At 43.0% G+C, this 17,337-nt stretch overlaps 2 protein-coding genes across 6 annotated transcripts in view; one reads left to right on the top strand and one right to left on the bottom strand.

The window, feature by feature from the left end:
- Nucleotides 1-209: 209 nt before the first annotated feature.
- Nucleotides 210-6,927, top strand: LOC136432223 (actin-binding protein WASF3-like). Its single transcript, XM_066423284.1, has 8 exons — nucleotides 210-384; nucleotides 1,012-1,152; nucleotides 2,482-2,643; nucleotides 2,904-3,057; nucleotides 3,285-3,405; nucleotides 3,881-4,057; nucleotides 4,283-4,928; nucleotides 5,178-6,927. Exons 2-8 carry the CDS (start codon nucleotides 1,047-1,049, stop codon nucleotides 5,351-5,353), a joined length of 1,542 nt encoding a protein of 513 aa, XP_066279381.1. The 5' UTR covers nucleotides 210-384; nucleotides 1,012-1,046; the 3' UTR covers nucleotides 5,354-6,927.
- Nucleotides 6,924-17,337, bottom strand: part of LOC136432228 (probable methyltransferase-like protein 24) — a 44,029-nt gene continuing 33,615 nt past the window's right edge. For all 5 annotated transcript variants that reach the window (XM_066423329.1, XM_066423321.1, XM_066423298.1 and 2 more), the window contains exons 4-8: nucleotides 9,801-9,943; nucleotides 9,270-9,366; nucleotides 8,959-9,084; nucleotides 8,603-8,731; nucleotides 6,924-8,296 (exon numbers count right to left, since the gene is read on the bottom strand). In XM_066423329.1, coding sequence (XP_066279426.1) covers nucleotides 7,967-8,296; nucleotides 8,603-8,731; nucleotides 8,959-9,084; nucleotides 9,270-9,366; nucleotides 9,801-9,943 — 825 coding nt within the window. In that variant the 3' untranslated portion in view covers nucleotides 6,924-7,966. The remainder of the gene's footprint in view (nucleotides 8,297-8,602; nucleotides 8,732-8,958; nucleotides 9,085-9,269; nucleotides 9,367-9,800; nucleotides 9,944-17,337) is intronic.

Here is a 17,337-nt window from a genome sequence, read left to right as displayed (position 1 = left end):
CATAAGGGGTCTTGGAATAGCCAATTCATAGCACAAGGCATTCAATCTTTACAATTCAATATCTCACGCAATCTGATGTAATAAAAATGTACGAAAATACTCTTTTATTCATAGATATATCTATTCTTTTAAATTTTGAACTAAATTGTTGTATTTCCCTTTAGTTAGAATCATAATCGATTACAGACACTCGGCCCACTCCTATCTACTAATAGTATAGTCCAGAGGGTGAGCGCCATCTTGTTTTTGTCACTTCCCGTTCCCCAAAAATTGGGGAAAGAATTTTGCGTTCGTGCAAATAAACGGGGATTGGGAGGGAAACGGGCGACACGGGAGAGTTGATCTGGAGACAGCTTGTTCCCATTTTTCGTACTGTTGTTGAAGGTGGGTGAGGTTTTACGTCATAGCTTCAAGAAAAGAGAAAATATAGATTTTGTCGGATGGGTGGAGCCGTGGCCCTGGGCCCATAATTTTTTAGTGGGGAGGGGGGCATGCGCAAAAGAGTGATGTTTGTAGTCGTAAAGGAAGTATTTGAGACTAGCTTCTCGTACATTCAAAACGTTGAATCTTGAAGGGCGTGGAATATTACCTGGGTGTCATTTTCTTCACGTACAATTATTTAAAATCAGTCATGAAACAGAGCCATAATAATGTGTTGTGCATATCTTTCCCAAGATCTATGATAATCGAATTTTGCATCTGTCAAATGGTGTTGTCTGCCTTATATGTAATTTCCGGATGGAAGGGAGATAATTTTGACAAAGAACTGCTGTCAGTTAATGTTCATGTAGGTTAACAGCTCAATGTCAGAATATGTTTACAGTAGATTGTAAAAAATCTTTAAAGTGTAGCTTTTGGCCTTCGAGGAAGTTTAAATTTGGACAATTTTCCGCTTTGGGAATATTTGAGCAGAATGGTGGTTTAAATGTCAGTGCTTTGTGCAAGAGCATCTATACTTACTTGCACTTAGTTTATAGAGAAACTTTACATTTTAATTTTACCTTTTTTCAGAAATGACATAGCACGGACAGGTCAGCCTTCCCACAATGCCCCTGATCAAGCGGAATGTGGATCCTGTGCACCTGTGCAGGGGGTCTCTACCACAGGGGATCAGTAATGAACTTGAGTGTGTTACCAACAACGCGCTGTCTGGTGAGAATTTAGATATTATCTACTGGTACAAGACGTTACTGTGTACATATTTTTGGCGACGCCTCAGGGGCGAGCCAAATTTTTACTATATTGTGTGCAGATTGCAAGAATTCTAGGAATTGTACAGGAATGTGAAAGTCCATGGGATGATAACTCAAGAATGCCTGGATGTATTGTCTACATATTTTGTAGGTGGGTTGGTCTGTGGGAGACCTTGTAATGATTGGATTTTGGGCTCCCTAGCGACTTTCTATGGTACTGCAGGGGAACTTTCACTTTACAAATCTCGTCTTCTGAACATGCTATAGTCATGATTTTTAAGTGGTGGATAGCTCTTTGTTAGGAAAATATGTCCTGTAGATTTGGACCCCCTAGCGGCTTTTTTCGGAACTGCAGGAGGTGATTTTGACTCAAACTTTGAAAGAGAATAACACAAGAAGGGGATGACGGATCATCATAATTTTTGGTGTGTAGATAGCTTAAGTGATGATTTACATAATCATATGCCAATTTTGCAAATCAATATCTGATTTGCATAATTAATGAGGACAGTTGATAAATCAGCTGCATTCTATTATAGGACTCTCAAACACATGACATATGTAACTGAGAAAGAGATAAATATCGATAGATATCAATTATGCAAATTGATACTTAATTTGCATGATTAATGACAAAATACTATAAATCCATAGTGGTAAATGATGGGGATTTCATTTTTGCACCATTTGGAAGTTAAGTAAATGTGGCCACTATTTGACACAAATCTTGCATAGAGTGCCTCATTTACACTGTACATAATTTATGAGGAAATGGTACGATATCTTTTTTTGTGAAAACAAGATTTTCATACATTGGACAACTTGTGTTATTTTGGTAGAGAAGGTGATCGACTGATATGATTTATGCCGCTTATGCAAGGTCCTTATTTGCATGTGGGTTAAAAACGAAAACGTTAACAGACCACCGTCGCCATGGCAACATCTTTTTATGTTGCCAATCTTGTTAGTGTAAAAAGCGCTAGTTGGACCAGTAAATTTAATCATGTGCCAACAGTATTGGCAAAAACAAAGTTGTGGTCATCTTCTTTGTAAATTATCATTTTGATCATGGTTTTTATGAGCTGATTTTGATGGAAGTTGACACTTTTCAGTTATATCTTGTTATGAGCAGCTGACATCTTTGAGATTGATTCCCTGTCATAATCTACTCCTAGCTTGTGCCAGTACCTTTAAGTTTGTTTCTTATTCTTGTAATGACAATAGCTATGAAGCTTGATTTTTTATCACGCTTGTCGGTGACTTTTTTGGGTTGGTTTTTGTTTTTCAGGAATCATCCGCCAGCTCAGTAACCTGAGTAAGCATGCAGAGGACATGTTCGGGGAGCTGTTCAAGGAGGCCTCGGCCTTCCAGCACCGCTGTGTGACCTTACAGCAGCGCATTGACAAGCTAAGGGTCAAGGTCACGCAACTGGACTCTACAGTAGAAGAAGGTAGAATGCTTTTCATACAATCTTTATCATTCTTGAGAACACACTTTTCTCCAATGCAACATGTGTGACCAACCACAGGCAAACATATACAAACATGTAAAAAAGAGACTAATGGATGGATGGATGAAAAGAAGAGAACATTCTAGAGTTCAATTGGCACCTTGACTTTGACCAGACTTAACTCAGCCCTAAAGATTTTAAGGTTTACTGAAGTTGCAGCTTGGTGTCAGAATGACCAACATGTCCGTTTATTTCAACAGTGTCTCTACAAGACATCAACATGAGGAAGGCCTTCAAGACGTCCATCATCCCAGACCAGCAGGTGACGTCTCGGCAAAGCATGCCGTCCGCCATGCAGGATACGTACAACCAGTGTGACAAGCCACCTCCTCTCAACATACTCACACCTTACAGGTTAGTGCACAATGAAACATAGACTCACTAATGCAGACTGATCTACTACAGTACTTCAAAGACATGTCGTAACAAGCTTGAGTTCAAAGTGAATCAGTCATCCACTGATGAAGGCCAGTCACTCAGACAATATTTCTTTGAATAGTCTTATTGCATTATTGTGTTTGAACAAAGCTATGAACATCCCCAGCACAACTGGTATACTGACATCACATGTTACCTTTCAGGGATGATGGAAAAGAGGGGCTGAAGTTCTACACTGACCCCAACTTCTTTTTCGAGCTGTGGTGCATGGAGATGCAGAAGGATGTCCAAGCCATCAAAGACGCACGTCGTAGGAAGCAGAAGGTATGCAGGGGGGGTTTCAGAAATACTTCTAACATGCAATGATAGAAAAATAATCCATAGTTGGCATTCCATGGTCTTTTTCATCCCCAAAACATTCAAGCTTTTTGCAGAACTTGTAATATTGGCTGTAGCCACAAGCTATTACACAAAGCAATCTATTTAACGTAACGGTAAGAATATGGATAACGTGTTTCAAATGATGGTTGGGGCGAAAAAGACCTAAGACCAACAGAACGTATTGCATGCCCTGTGACTAACAAATGGAAGCACAGAACTGTGCCATGTCGAACCTAACCATTCACATCTTTGTAATGTTTCCACCCCTCTGCCCAACGCACGGCTTGAATTTGAAGACAGTAGTTGGCAAACAACAAGGCACTCCCAAGGTATGTAAGAAGACCTTGCGATTTTGTCTGGTGATGCTTTAATCGTAAATACAGAGGTTTGTACTGAAAGATGCTCTCGTTAACCACAGCGCGAACGAGGCCCCCAGCGTACCAAGGACCGTATCCGTAGTCCTGGCAACAGGCTGAAGGAGATCCAGAAGCAGGCCAAAGGGAAGGAGTTTGCTGAGGCCTCAGAGACGCCTGTGGTGAGGACAGCCGGGAACTACGATCAGATCCAGAACTACAGACAGTCTGGTGCCCAACAGGTCAGTACAGGATGGAACAGAATCTGGTTCTGTACTAATGTGCTACAACAAATATAGCCCAATAGACAATACATGAACAAAAGTGAATACATCATAATCTTATGAAGAGTACAACTTCAAAGACGAATCTGTCATCAGTATTTGACAGTAAATGTTGTACCTTTTCATATCCGCATGTTTTGTGTAATCTCAGTACTTACATCATGGTATTTTTTGTCTCCTCAGCAATTTCAACAGCAGGCCAGGCCTAACCAGGGCTCACCGCCCCCTCCCTACACGGAACATGAGGACCCTTATGCCACTCGTAACCGCTACCCATCTGGCCACGCCCCCAGCATCAATCGTACCCCATCCCAGCGCCCTGTACAGGCACCCCCACCCCCTCCCCAGCAGAATGGCATACCACCCCCTGGGTCACACCTTCCACCCCCTCCCCCACCTCCTGACTCTGCCGCCTACCGAAACAGGATGACGATTCCCCCAGGTGCACCTCCGCCTCCCCCTACTCCCTCCGACGACCTCCCTCCTCCTCCCCCACCACCCCCTTCAGATGGCCCAACAACCCCCTACTCACCACCACCCCCTCCGCCACCTCCCCCAGACATGGCTCAACAAGCCGCCCCCAGTGGTGCTGCCCCTCCTCCACCCCCACCCCAGGCCAATGGTGTACCTCCCCCACCACCACCGCCTCCCCCTGGAGGCTCGGCGGCTCTCCCCTCCAGCGCCCCCGGGACAGCCACACCGTCGTCTGCATCAAGCGAAGCCGGGGCGAGCCCGGCTGGAGCGGCTGTTGGGAAACCGACGCAGAAGGCGGCCCCGCCAGCCCCGGTAGACGACGCCCGCAGTGACCTGTTAGCAGCCATCCGGCAGGGTGAGTTATGTGAACAAAGATTAAATACAGATTTTGATATAAATTAATGAGAATACACCAGTCATCGTCTTTCATACGCTTTACAAGTTGGAGCGGACACAAATTCTAGCTTCTATTCTCTATTGTACATCATTTCAGTCAAGTCTTTTCCACTTAATCAAGTTTCGATAAGGATTGATAAGGATCGATAAGAATACAAACCTACCTATTTTATCAACTGGTTCTAATTGTACATTTTTCTGTCTGCAGGGATCCAACTCAAAAAGGCAGAAAAGAAAGAACGAGAAGAGAAGGATCGGCAAACGACCGCCATGCCGCATGATGTGGCCTCCATTCTGGCTCGCCGTATGGCTGTGCAGTACAGTGACTCCGAGTCGGAGGGTGGCTCAAGCTATGGGGACGACGGAGCTTGGGAGGATGATTAAGGATTGGATTGACACATGTCAGTCTGGAGATTAACAGTGAATACATGTATACATTTGTATGGGCTTCCCTTGCATGTAAAACCCAAAGCTCAAAGCAATGGCTCACAGTGTAAAAGAAATGCCACCCATAAGCTTATTGTACTAATGACAGCAGATAACACATCTTCAGCAGAAACGAGGTGCTTTAATGGTAATGCCATATTGGAGTGCAAAAGTATTGAACGTATTCTGATGACACATCAATTCATTACATTCATTGTGTTCATGAAGAAATGAACTTGTCCATTGAAGATGATAAAACACTTCTCCAAGTACCCAACTTATATCTGGGCCTGTGAATTGAATTTCAAACATTATTGCTTCTGTTTACGTGGCGTCCAAAAAGTGGCATACCAGTGCCCAAGCATCAAATCAAGGATTTGTACTACTTTAAGAACTCATGACATGCATTGGTGCAAAACTTTATGCTCTGCTTTCATGGTGCCCATGTGTGACTGTAGTTACGAGTTTTCTCACGGGGTCACAAGAGCCTATTTTAATGAAAATCAGCTTGAAATTGGGTCTTTGAGCAGCTTATTATTAGATTGTACAGTTTGTCTTTCAGAAAGGGAAAATTGACGAGTATCATGTCAACTATTTCCTGGTGCATGCAATGAGGAATAAGGTTGCAGCACTGGTCTTAGATGGTAGGTGGTGCTTTGAAAATACAAAGACGACAGTGCTGTCCATGGGTTACGATAGGTGAGACTGTAGTATATTGGTAAATGATCTTGTTCCAGTTTTTTTAAAGATCAACAAGTAGAAGTTAGGTTCTTTAAAATGTATGAACCCCCAGATAAAAAGATTTATTACATCATATTAGATATAATGTAGGAAATACTCAATACAAGTTTCACTACTGTGGTCAGTTTCGAACTTGCCTTTGGCAATTTTGTTCCTTTTCAATCTTTTGGCTTCTACTCTCTACTGCATTCATTGCAACGTCATATCAAGGAAGGTATGCCTGCATGAATTCTTTGGTTGTAGATACTAGATAGCACTATTGAAACAGTGTACAGGGTGTTGGACATTCTGCACATCTTGAGATGAATGTTGGCATGTCTCTTAACCCTGGGGATGTCAATCTGCTCAAGAAATTAAGTCCTCAACATTGAATAGTTAAATTTGTCAATGAAAAGTACAAGCACTGTACTTTGTACCTTGTGATCAGCCCCATTGATATATATAAATTATATATGATTATTATGATATGTTTCTGTTTACTATAAGGTGAGGGGGAGTTCTATCAGCAGTTGTCTGTTTATATGAGACAGATTTTTTTATTGGCTCATGTACATGTAACATACACATCTTTGAAGAATCAGTATGAAGCATTAGAATCAGTGCGATACGTTTTGTTGTTACAGCCTTTAATCAATTGTACATGACAGGTTATGAAATGATAATACTCTGGGAAGAACCCTCTGTGAGGGATATCGATGGAATTATGTTTACCCTGTTTTTACTTACGATAAAAATAATGGATTTGGGGCACATGTAACACTGACAGTATTCAATAAAACAACATTAATCCATGTTAATAGTCTTTATTCTTGCTGATAATTGATACAACTTCTATTAAAGGTAAGAAAACTTAATTGGTTCAAAACCACATGTTGGGACATACATATACACATACAGTATCTTATAAGTCTGTTGCTTTGTAGCTTGTAGGTGACATACACATCAATCATGAAGCTTTAAAAGACACTATATAGACAACACATGGGCAGAGAGGTGTGTAGATTACATATTTTATTCCCCAAGTTAATAGACCATCTGATGAAGCCTTGTATTATATACATACATCAATATTTTAACCCAAGTGATTTTTCTAGCCCTTAAACTACTGTGACAGAAACACATGATTTTCCAAGATGACACACATTTGCTGCTCCTTTATTTAAAGATAAATGCATATCTACAGAATTAGTTTGCCTTCTCTGACTACTATTGTCCACTAAAAGAGGGTAAAAAAGCTTTTTCTCAACCCTTCCACCAATGTCTCCTGCATTGAATATTCACCTCTCTGGTTTGAAACTCTTTCTATCTCACCCTGTCAAGTTCAAACAAAATGACCAGTAACCAAAAACTACAATGTGAAAAAAAGAGATGCACTGTAATTGAACAAAACAATACCATATAGGCATCTCAATACAATACAATAAGGTAGACAATTACAAGCATTTGCAATATTTGACAATTGAAAGCCACCAAAAAAACATTCAAGTAATACAACAATAATGAGAATAGATATAACAAGTGATAATCTAAGATGATGGGATTATGTAAGCAATGGCAAATTGACTAAATCAATCTAGGCTTCTGACAAAGAAATCAAGTACAAATTCTTGCAGTTTTGTGATATTGATTAAGACCTGGTAATGTGATGACTTAGTGGTGTACTTGGTAATAGATATTGACTGAACCTCTCCAGTTGATAAGCAGCACATTGCCACTATCCACCAACACGTACAGATTCGATCATTCTTTTTTGTGCCTGTACAAACATTTACAAAAACTCAGAGCTTTCTTCCCTATAGTTCTTCCCAGTTAATCACTAGACATCCCCCATCAAGAGTTCTCCCAATGTGTATTGATCCACACTAAGACATGACAACAGCCAACATCCATCCTTGCATCCTGCAAAAATCTGCTGGGAGACAGCCTTGTCTTCGGTCTACCCGGGCCTTGGACTTCAACTTCACCACCAGCACTCTTCATCTCTGTCTCCTCAAAGAAATTCTGGTTAAAAGTCCTGATTTTGTTCTCCCCCGGTGAGAGGGAGTCTCTGTCAGGGACCAGGTCGTGGTTGAACATCCCGACCAGTCGGTAGTTCTGGTTGTGCAGCTGGTTGAGGAGGCTGTACCAGTACCGCACCACCTGTGGGGGGTCTCCCATCACCTGGGGAGGGAAACAGCAAAATGAGCAACTCTCCCTAAAATGTCTTACCATACATTACACATTCATGCTACTGTATGTCTCTTATGTTACAGTTCTTGCAGAGTCTTTATGTCTAGAGAAACCTCGTTTTCTCCAAGGAACATTTGTTTAGTGAAAGTATACAACATCATGCTTATCTACAGATCTAAAAAGAAACAAAAACTTTTAAGTTTGTCGAAATGTCAACATTGAACATTAATTTCAAAGTTGGAGCCTTGCCATTTTGCACAGTAGACATATAGTTTTCCATGCAACAGCGCCCCCTACCTGAAAGCCACTCCAGTGCAGGTGCACCTCCACCAGTAGCTGATGGATCCGGGACATCGCACCTTCCAATAACATGTCCTCCAGGACTTTCCACTCTAGACCCTCCAAGTCCATCCGCACAACGTCAACCTGCAGACGATATGCAAATGAGTAGTTAAGCTAGGTTTCTTGCTTATTAATAACATGATTTGACTTTTTTCCTTCAACACAGTTGTCCACAACACCAGGTTCTGGCCTATGCGACAATTGTCAATGGCCAGCCGAAGTTAAGGTAGGTAGCCGCCAGAAACATTGGCTGCAAAAACTACGCAGTTTCAATGTTGGCAATTTCTGGTCACTATGTAATCGCAACGTACCGTGTTGTGTCCTAGGTCCCGCATGATGGAGGTGAACCGGCGGGTGTGCCAGCGGCCCCCCTCCCCCTCGTGATGAGAGTCCCGCCAGTCCAGGGCGGCACGGTGGACCCACAGCTCATCCCCCACCTGTACAGACACACAGACGGCAAAGTTCACTTTTTTGGGTAGTCTAATCAAAAGGCGTCAGTCAACGGAACAACACCCTACTATATTGTCTGCTGGTCGTTCTTTTAATGCATAATAATTTTGCTCATTACTAGTAGTGCATTAGTATATCTACTGATGGTCACATTCGGGTTCTTTTGTCGTACCTGTTGGTGTTCTTCTCCTTCAAGGTCAGGGTCGAACACGTGCACCTCACATCCGGTGTGCGCAAGCGCCAGGGCGAAGGGATCTTTTCGCTCCAGACTGTGACATAGCCATAAAACAAAGGAACAAAATGTAAGAAAGGTGCTGTACTAAGCTGTAAGTCCTAGTATAGTAAACCTACGTAGTACGTAGCCCTGTGTTTTCCTCCATTTTTAATCAAAGATGCTGCGTTACTTTGAGATTCGTGTTATTGTTAATTCCTGTCAGCATCTGTATTGAACACTGCATTGGCGAAAGAGCATTGGCTCACATTGATCATGCGCCAAAGGAACAATCGAAGCCCATGACACTGGATTTTTACTGTAATAACTATGCCTGCCATAACGTTAGGGGGTATTTGGCAGTGGAGTTTGACCACACTAGGGTTTCATTTGCAGGTCAGTTATTCCTTTTTTGCCGAATTCTACGATCCATACCACCTTAGCCCATTAGGAAGGACTGGTGGAGTGTACTGGGGATTTTGGTTGCCTCACCTGAAGGAGTAGACCACACACTCCTCCGCTTGGGGGTTCCCGAGGGCTCCTCCATGGGCGTGGTCGTAACACAGTCGCCATGGCGACACCTCGTTCTGGTTTCTGTTGAAGGGCGGCATTGGTCTCAGGTCTTCGCATGGTATCTGGACAAAAATAAGAATAAACTTTTGATTGATAACTTTGTACTTTTGAAATAAAGTTGGGTTAAAGTTACACCGTGACTTTCTACCCAATGAGCCTAATCCGAAGGATACTATCGTCTTGCTGTTTATCTGTCAGGCACATGACGAAATGATTTGTGATTTGAGGCACGTACTGTATATTTTGCAATGTCGTGCTTTACCAGAAACAACGCATTAGGTTTCAACGTCTACCTATCAATCATCAAAGAGGGATCTTCAATGCAGACATCTATCTATATCGAAGATTACAGTTCCTGTGTAGATAAAACAAACAGATTGTTGTCACGATATGATACTTATTTTGTCTCCAGTCGGAGACAGGTTCTGTGAAAAGTGGTGGACTGTTGCTTTATTTGCGTTTGTACACCGTCTGCATCGCACTTGCTATCGTCTGCGTCGGCTGTCAATCACCGCCTGGCTGTCCCTGCGGTGAATGCTGGGAACATCAGAAGATGAACGACCAGCTGGGTTACATATGTCAGACCTGTGGGGTTCTATATGACTTTGACCTTGGGAAGATGTCTCTTAAAGTGTTATCGATACCGGAAGATAACGTTAAGAACGTCTGTTTCTGTGCCAGACGAAGGGAGATCTGAAACACTCTGGTCGCAAATGTCAGACAGATAAAGGCCCACGTAGTTGACCTTGTCAAGGGCCTCTTATAATCTTATCAAAGGGGAAAGACAACATTAGGGCAGCATTTCTGTGTCAGATCGTAAATTTCTGGAAGATAGAGCTGTAAACGTACTGAATGTCTGCCAATGTCTGGTTTCCATTGCTTGAAACTTGTCAAGGGCCTCCCAGATTTCTGACATAACGTCTACGACTGACGACAGCGCACGTTTATATGAATTTATGTCAACTAGTGGGCATACGCTGGCCGGACTCTTTCTTGGTGAAAGCGGCATTTTCTTATCAAGCAGATATTGAGGGAAAGGTATTTTCTTTATTTCTACAGAGACAATATTGCACACTGGCTGTATCCTTCACCCACCAATTTTGCAATTTGGCTGTATTCTTCACCCACCAATTTTGCAATTAAGAGGTCCAAAGTCGAATTTACAACAACCGTTGTCAAATCATAAGCTTTGGTGTGCATTTCAGCGTCCACATCTTTCTACCATCTACAAAAATGTTTCCATCTCGGCGAATTCCGAATTTTGTGGAGTTTTGAACGTCCTTTGAGGCATACTGACCTGGCGACACACACACACAGACTGGAGTAAACTGTTTAGACCTCACGTTACAAACGACACATGCTTCCGTCATGTCAGGTTTTGGGGTCACTATAGATATATACACTGAAGTAAATACACAGTAAAATATGGTATGCAAAGTTAATCTAAAAACGGCCTCACGAAATCATTATTGACTTGATAAGGCTAACCACTGTTTACATCTACAAATATCTAGCTTATAACAGATTGATGCTTCCGTATTTTGAGCGCATTTAGAATTGCTTTCCAGTCAAGATATTACAAGCGTTTACGTTTGTAAAAACACCTGGATCATGCTGATCTATATTTGTCCTACGTCCATCCGGTTTGAGCTGACCTTTACCCTGTATCTTATCTGGGACTTTGTGAACGATGTAAGTATACGAGAACGTTTTGATAAACGCACGGAGATGTGACGGTGTGTTTAGTTAGGAGGATCTGTACAAATAAAGGCGACGTACATCACACGTGTCAGGATGGTGATGATACGGGACAGTACCACCATCTGGGGCACAGGTATAAAGAGTACTCGTGTATCTGAATCTGACTCCAATAAAAGTCAACGAGAGTTGGTAAGCTACAAATCCAAATAAAATATTTTAATAATCGTGGGCTTGTGGTGGTCCTATAACAACATATCGCATGTGTCTCTGGTTCCGCACTATTTGACCTCAATACGACATGATTGCCAACCTGAAGGTTTGATCCAGTCACCATTGTTCCTCCGTTTAATACTTTGCGTTTAAGTTCTTGAACATCATTCCTCCGTTCAATGTTGTATTTGGTTTTGTGTCTGCAAGATGTCGCCTTCCATTCGCAATGGCAGTTTCCACAATAGAGAATGATACTTTTGTCAGGAAAGTATGAATCGGAATAATTGATTTTTGTATGGTTTTTGTTCAACAGTTGCAGCTGGCGAATGGTAATACTAGTACGTCCAGACAATTTCTTTTACACATACCGTGAGCATGTCTTAATCATACATGTGTAGAAGTGTCGTATTTTTCATTGTCAAACTTTAAGTGACTTAATGGGCGTCTAGAGTTTATCGTTCTCAGGTAATCGGCCATCGAAGACGGTGATGTCTAGGGTTTGCTATCCACAAAGTCAATGTTAGTTTAGGTTGAAGGAACCAGTCTGACATCTAGGGTAAATGCCAGTGAAGGTCGCTGCACGGTTGGCATAATTCGGACCGCGAAGCCAAGATGGAATGTTTAAACATTGCTGGCGTCTAATTTAGGGTGTTAGTTCCAGCCGCTGGCCGTCTTGATCTTAGTGACCTGACCTGACCTTGTTGACCTGAGCCACTTGACCTTCCCCTGCTCGCCCCCTGAGTAGCAGCTGTGTTAGCTTGTAGACATAGACCACCCCGGGGCATCCACTGCCCGTCTCTCGTTCTCCGTTTTATGACATGCCTTACGTAAGTTACGATCAATACAAAGTTTGGGACAGTGAAAGACGGAATGACTTACGTAGACAGACAAAGTGGGGACAGAAAAGAAGGTCAGAGCGATATCCCTTGTCATCATGTTTCGATGTAACGAAAACGTTTAACGTTGCAGGGCCTCCTATTCCTTTACCTGTATGTCCTGCCTTTAGCTTGACTACCGGTTTTCTGCTAGATTTATTTCGCTTTAGTTCTCTTCCAATGGCATTTCGTAGAGCGGACTATGATAAGCAACCAGGCTGACATCCAGGCTATCCTACATTAAAGTAACCGTTGCTACGATAGCCTCCAGGTAGCTCCACTTTGCTATTAGCCTTGAAAGCCTGCCTTCTTCTGCTTCCTACCTTTTCTTTCGAATCTAATATCTCGAGGGGACGGGTGTCATGGACGTCCTGACAGAGGATTAGGCATAATTGGACTGAGCTGCAACTATAGTCACCAGAGACGTCGCCAAGGAAAGTAGCAATCAGTTTAGTTTAGAGGGACATTCCTTACAGATCACCCTGGTTATCCTGTAAATAACTGACTTCAGCATATTTGTGGGTCCACTGGAACTAACATGACTGGCCAAGGTCGTCTGGTGGACCACAATCGTCTGGTGGAACACAGAGGGAATTGGGAAGGGTGGGCAGAGAATGTTAGAAATAGGTAGGCATTGGAGTCAGTCTGATAGTGAGAAGCACGCTCATGCTATGAATTATTAACGTTATATGCTAAATATACTTTGATATCAAATCACAGTTTTCTTGCAACCAGTTGCGACCAAAAGGCACAGGAAGGCAGTAATACTGTCGGGCGCTATTCTGTCTGTCATTGTTGTTAGACCAATGGTTGACGTGGCAAACAGACGTCAATCTATCTTTTTTGTCACGATTTCCAGCTTTTTCTGAGAGAATACTCAAATATAGAAGCACTTTATGTTTTTCCCACCACCCGAGTCTTCAGATCAATATTTAGACTTGTCGCCCGCTACAATGGCATGTCTTTTACTTTTCCCACGAACCTTAGGAAAACAGTTACTATAGCCTCGGTAGAAAGATTTCTTTGACATTGGCCAACCTCGTGGGATGTTGATGGGCCTAGGGTTTATCTATTTACGCTGAGGAAGCACAAGCTAAACTATGGCTATTGGACCCCGTCCCGAGACGGCGGACAGACGACAGGGACAGTCTGTCAGCACGCCGGCCCTGTGTGTTGTGTAACCACGTAATCATCTCTAATGACTCCGCTTCATTCTGCCGCTCACGAATTCCTCAAGACCACCCCAAGGACGACTAGAAATAAGACGGAATGTCAACTCTTCGTGCCCAGAAGCTGCCGTAACGCAACGGTGATCCTTCTTAAGTCTCCGTGGAGTCTTCAAGGGATTTGGGGACGGGGACGACTTTAAGATGACGAAGGATCTAGGAGGAATGACAGTAGCGATGGAAAAGATCGTCTGCTGTAACATAACATCTGACTAGTACTACAGCTGTGAAAACGTCGAAGGTTCGGTAAGACGAAAAGAAATGATTGAATTAATTAATTGATCAATTAATTGATCAATTAATGAAGGAAGGAGGGGAAGAAAAACAAGCGAGGAAGTAAGAAAGTGGGAAAGAAAAACGAAGTAAGAAGCACATTTTCCATGACCTTTAATTGCTTTCACTGTTTGACTCACAAGGAATGTTGGTAAGTTGTCCCTGTCCGACAGAACACACACAGATACAGGTGACATTGTTTCAGCTCCGCTGTTTGCAGGTATGTCCTGTTATCCCTCTCTATCCTCCAGTAAGACGATGTTATCGCGCAACAGTGCCCTACTGTCCGGGACAGGAGTGTGTTTTGTCTCGGGATGTTTCACGAGAAGCCAGATAGTCTGAGGGAAGCCAGAGGAGCGTCAACCGTGAACGGAGCTGGATCGCGCTCGATACAGCATGTCGTTGCCTGTTGTCTTTGTAGTAAGCTGTACATACAAGCTGCGGATAGCTTTTCTAATGACGGTATAGAACTACAGGCTAGCATTAAGAAGATGGCACGGGTTTTTGAGAGACAGTTCAGCCGTAGTGTGCAGTCTGTGGAGACTGTATGAAAGTGTCTGCTTTATCCAAACAGGTGAAGTCATCGTTCTGGATGTTGGTAACTCTGTGTATCCCCGCATGACTTGAAGCATACACAGTGTACAACATCACCAGATCACAAACGCTCTATAAAACGCTGTGGCCATACAAATAAATGTAGCTCTATATGTATCTAAACACCAATGTTTCTTTAGTCCTTCGTGCTTTACTCCCTTGCTCTACACCATTAAATACACCTTAGTCTAGATGTCCCTTTTTGATGCCGATGTGCCGAATCAATTTTCCACCGCATGAGGGACGAGTTGTTTATGGTCAGGGTTGACCTTGAGTAACCTTGTGGTCAGTGGTTAACAGTTGCCACATGTCACCACGGGGAACACGACAGTCTTCCCGGCGGGAGGACTGCCGAATTCCTTCACCAGCCAAACGTTCTTGTTGCTGGAGGGTCGAGGGAGCACGCTCGTACCCGTAAAGCTAGTCAAGTAAGAAGATACTCTCCAGGCAGAGGAACGGGTCCGGCTGGTTTTTGACGTGTTTTTAGGCGTTTTTGTCGGGATTTCTATTTCGTGCCGTTTTCTTCATGTCGCCAACCCATACGTTTGGTTGTATGGTTGGCGACATAAAGAAAATGGGACAAAATAGAAAGCCCGACAAAAACGCCTAGAAACACGTAAAAAACCAGCCGGACCAATTCCTCTGCTTGAAGAGTAGACTTCCGTAAAATTTTCCTGGTATCAAAACCTATATTTACAGCTCCCGAGAACTATGCTGCCTCGAGAGTCGGTGTAATATATTGTAGCATTTGACAATAAATGAAATAGCTCCCGTGTCTCGCCTGTCCTCTCGAGGAGCTGTGATAGGTTTGGGTACCAGGCTTCAGATTTTCCGTTTTACCTACACTACAGTCGAAAATGTTAAAGACGTGTTGCCCCCTCCCCCGTTCACACTAATGCACCCAACACAAGTTGATACAGGCATCTCTGTCGGCGTGGTTTTCATCAACACTGTTGCCCTAGGCGGTAGGCATTCTAAGTGTGGCTTAATTTACGAACGCTATTTCAATAGGAATCCAATCATGGCAAGTACTTCCCGTGTGCTGTTCGGAGGAAACAAAGCGGGAAATAACGGTGTGTTTTGTCGTCTGGCCTGAGTGGAGATATCCGGAATGTCTGGACACAACTTTATAAACAACACTTACGGGATGGAGTTGTCAGAAGACTGTTGCTAATAAGTAAATGACTAATGCATTTTGCAGTTCCAGAGGCAGCAGAGGTGTCGTTTAAGGGCAAAGTGGCATTTTTGGATCAAGGACTTTAGAAATACGTACAAGAGTTGCCAGCACCCTTCCTAAGAAGTTTAAAGGTGCGTTGATGGCAGTACGTCTGACATGCAGATGCTAGTTTTCAAACAATTGTATCATTTGGGGTCATTTCTTTAATTTTTGTCCCAAATCAAACAAAGGACTACTCAAGAGACCAAGGCCTGCAGTGTCGTACCACGGGCATGTGTATGGCCCGTCGTGCGTCTACCCTGGATAAGGCATACGACGGTCCATAGACATTACGAACTGGCTCAATTCAGAAGCGTATAATGCAAATGAGCGGTCTGGACGTAGACAGGCGGAGTTTTATTGACTCTCGGCTAGGTGTCAATTACTCTGCTAATCCCCACGGCACACACAGCCAGCCCTAAGCTAGACCTCCAATTATGTTCAACAAATATCCCTATAAGTCGAATTCAGACTGTTTAAGTCTTCCCAACAAGGCTCACTACTGAATCCAATCCTGACCTACCGTTATGATTGAAACACACGTCCGCTTATTGTGGTATACAGTCTCCCTATAAGTTGAGTTTCCTCAACAGGGTTCACTGAATCCAATCCTGACCTACCGTTATGATTGAAACACACGTCCGCTTATTGTGGTATTCAGTCTCCCTATAAGTTGAGTATCCTCAACAGAGCTCACTGAATCCAATCCTGACCTACCGTTATGATTGGAATACACGTCCGCTTATTGTGGTATTCAGTCTCCCTATAAGTTGAGTTTCCTCAACAGGGCTCACTGGATCCAATCCTGACCTACCGTTATGATTGAAACACACGTCCGCTTATTGTGGTATTCAGTCTCCCTATAAGTTGAGTTTCCTCAACAGGGCTCACTGAATCCAATCCTGACCTACCGTTATGATTGAAACACACGTCCGCTTATTGTGGTATTCAGTCTCCCTATAAGTTGAGTTTCCTCAACAGGGCTCACTGAATCCAATCCTGACCTACCGTTATGATTGAAATACACGTCCGCTTATTGTGGTATTCAGTCTCCCTATAAGTTGAGTATTCTCAACAGGGCTCACTGAATCCAATCCTGACCTACCGTTATGATTGAAATACACGTCCGCTTATTGTGGTATTCAGTCTCCCTATAAGTTGAGTATCCTCAACAGGGCTCACTGAATCCAATCCTGACCTACCGTTATGTTTGAAACACACGTCCGCTTATTGTGGTATTCAGTCTCCCTATAAGTTGAGTATTCTCAACAGGGCTCACTGAATCCAATCCTGACCTACCGTTATGATTGAAATACACGTCCGTTTATTGTGGTATTCAGTCTCCCTATAAGTTGAGTATT

Source organism: Branchiostoma lanceolatum, chromosome 1, assembly GCF_035083965.1.
Source record: "Branchiostoma lanceolatum isolate klBraLanc5 chromosome 1, klBraLanc5.hap2, whole genome shotgun sequence".
In the NCBI taxonomy this organism is placed as follows: domain Eukaryota; kingdom Metazoa; phylum Chordata; class Leptocardii; order Amphioxiformes; family Branchiostomatidae; genus Branchiostoma; species Branchiostoma lanceolatum.
Note: the sequence above shows the minus strand (reverse complement) of the source record. Positions and strands in the feature narration are given on the sequence as shown.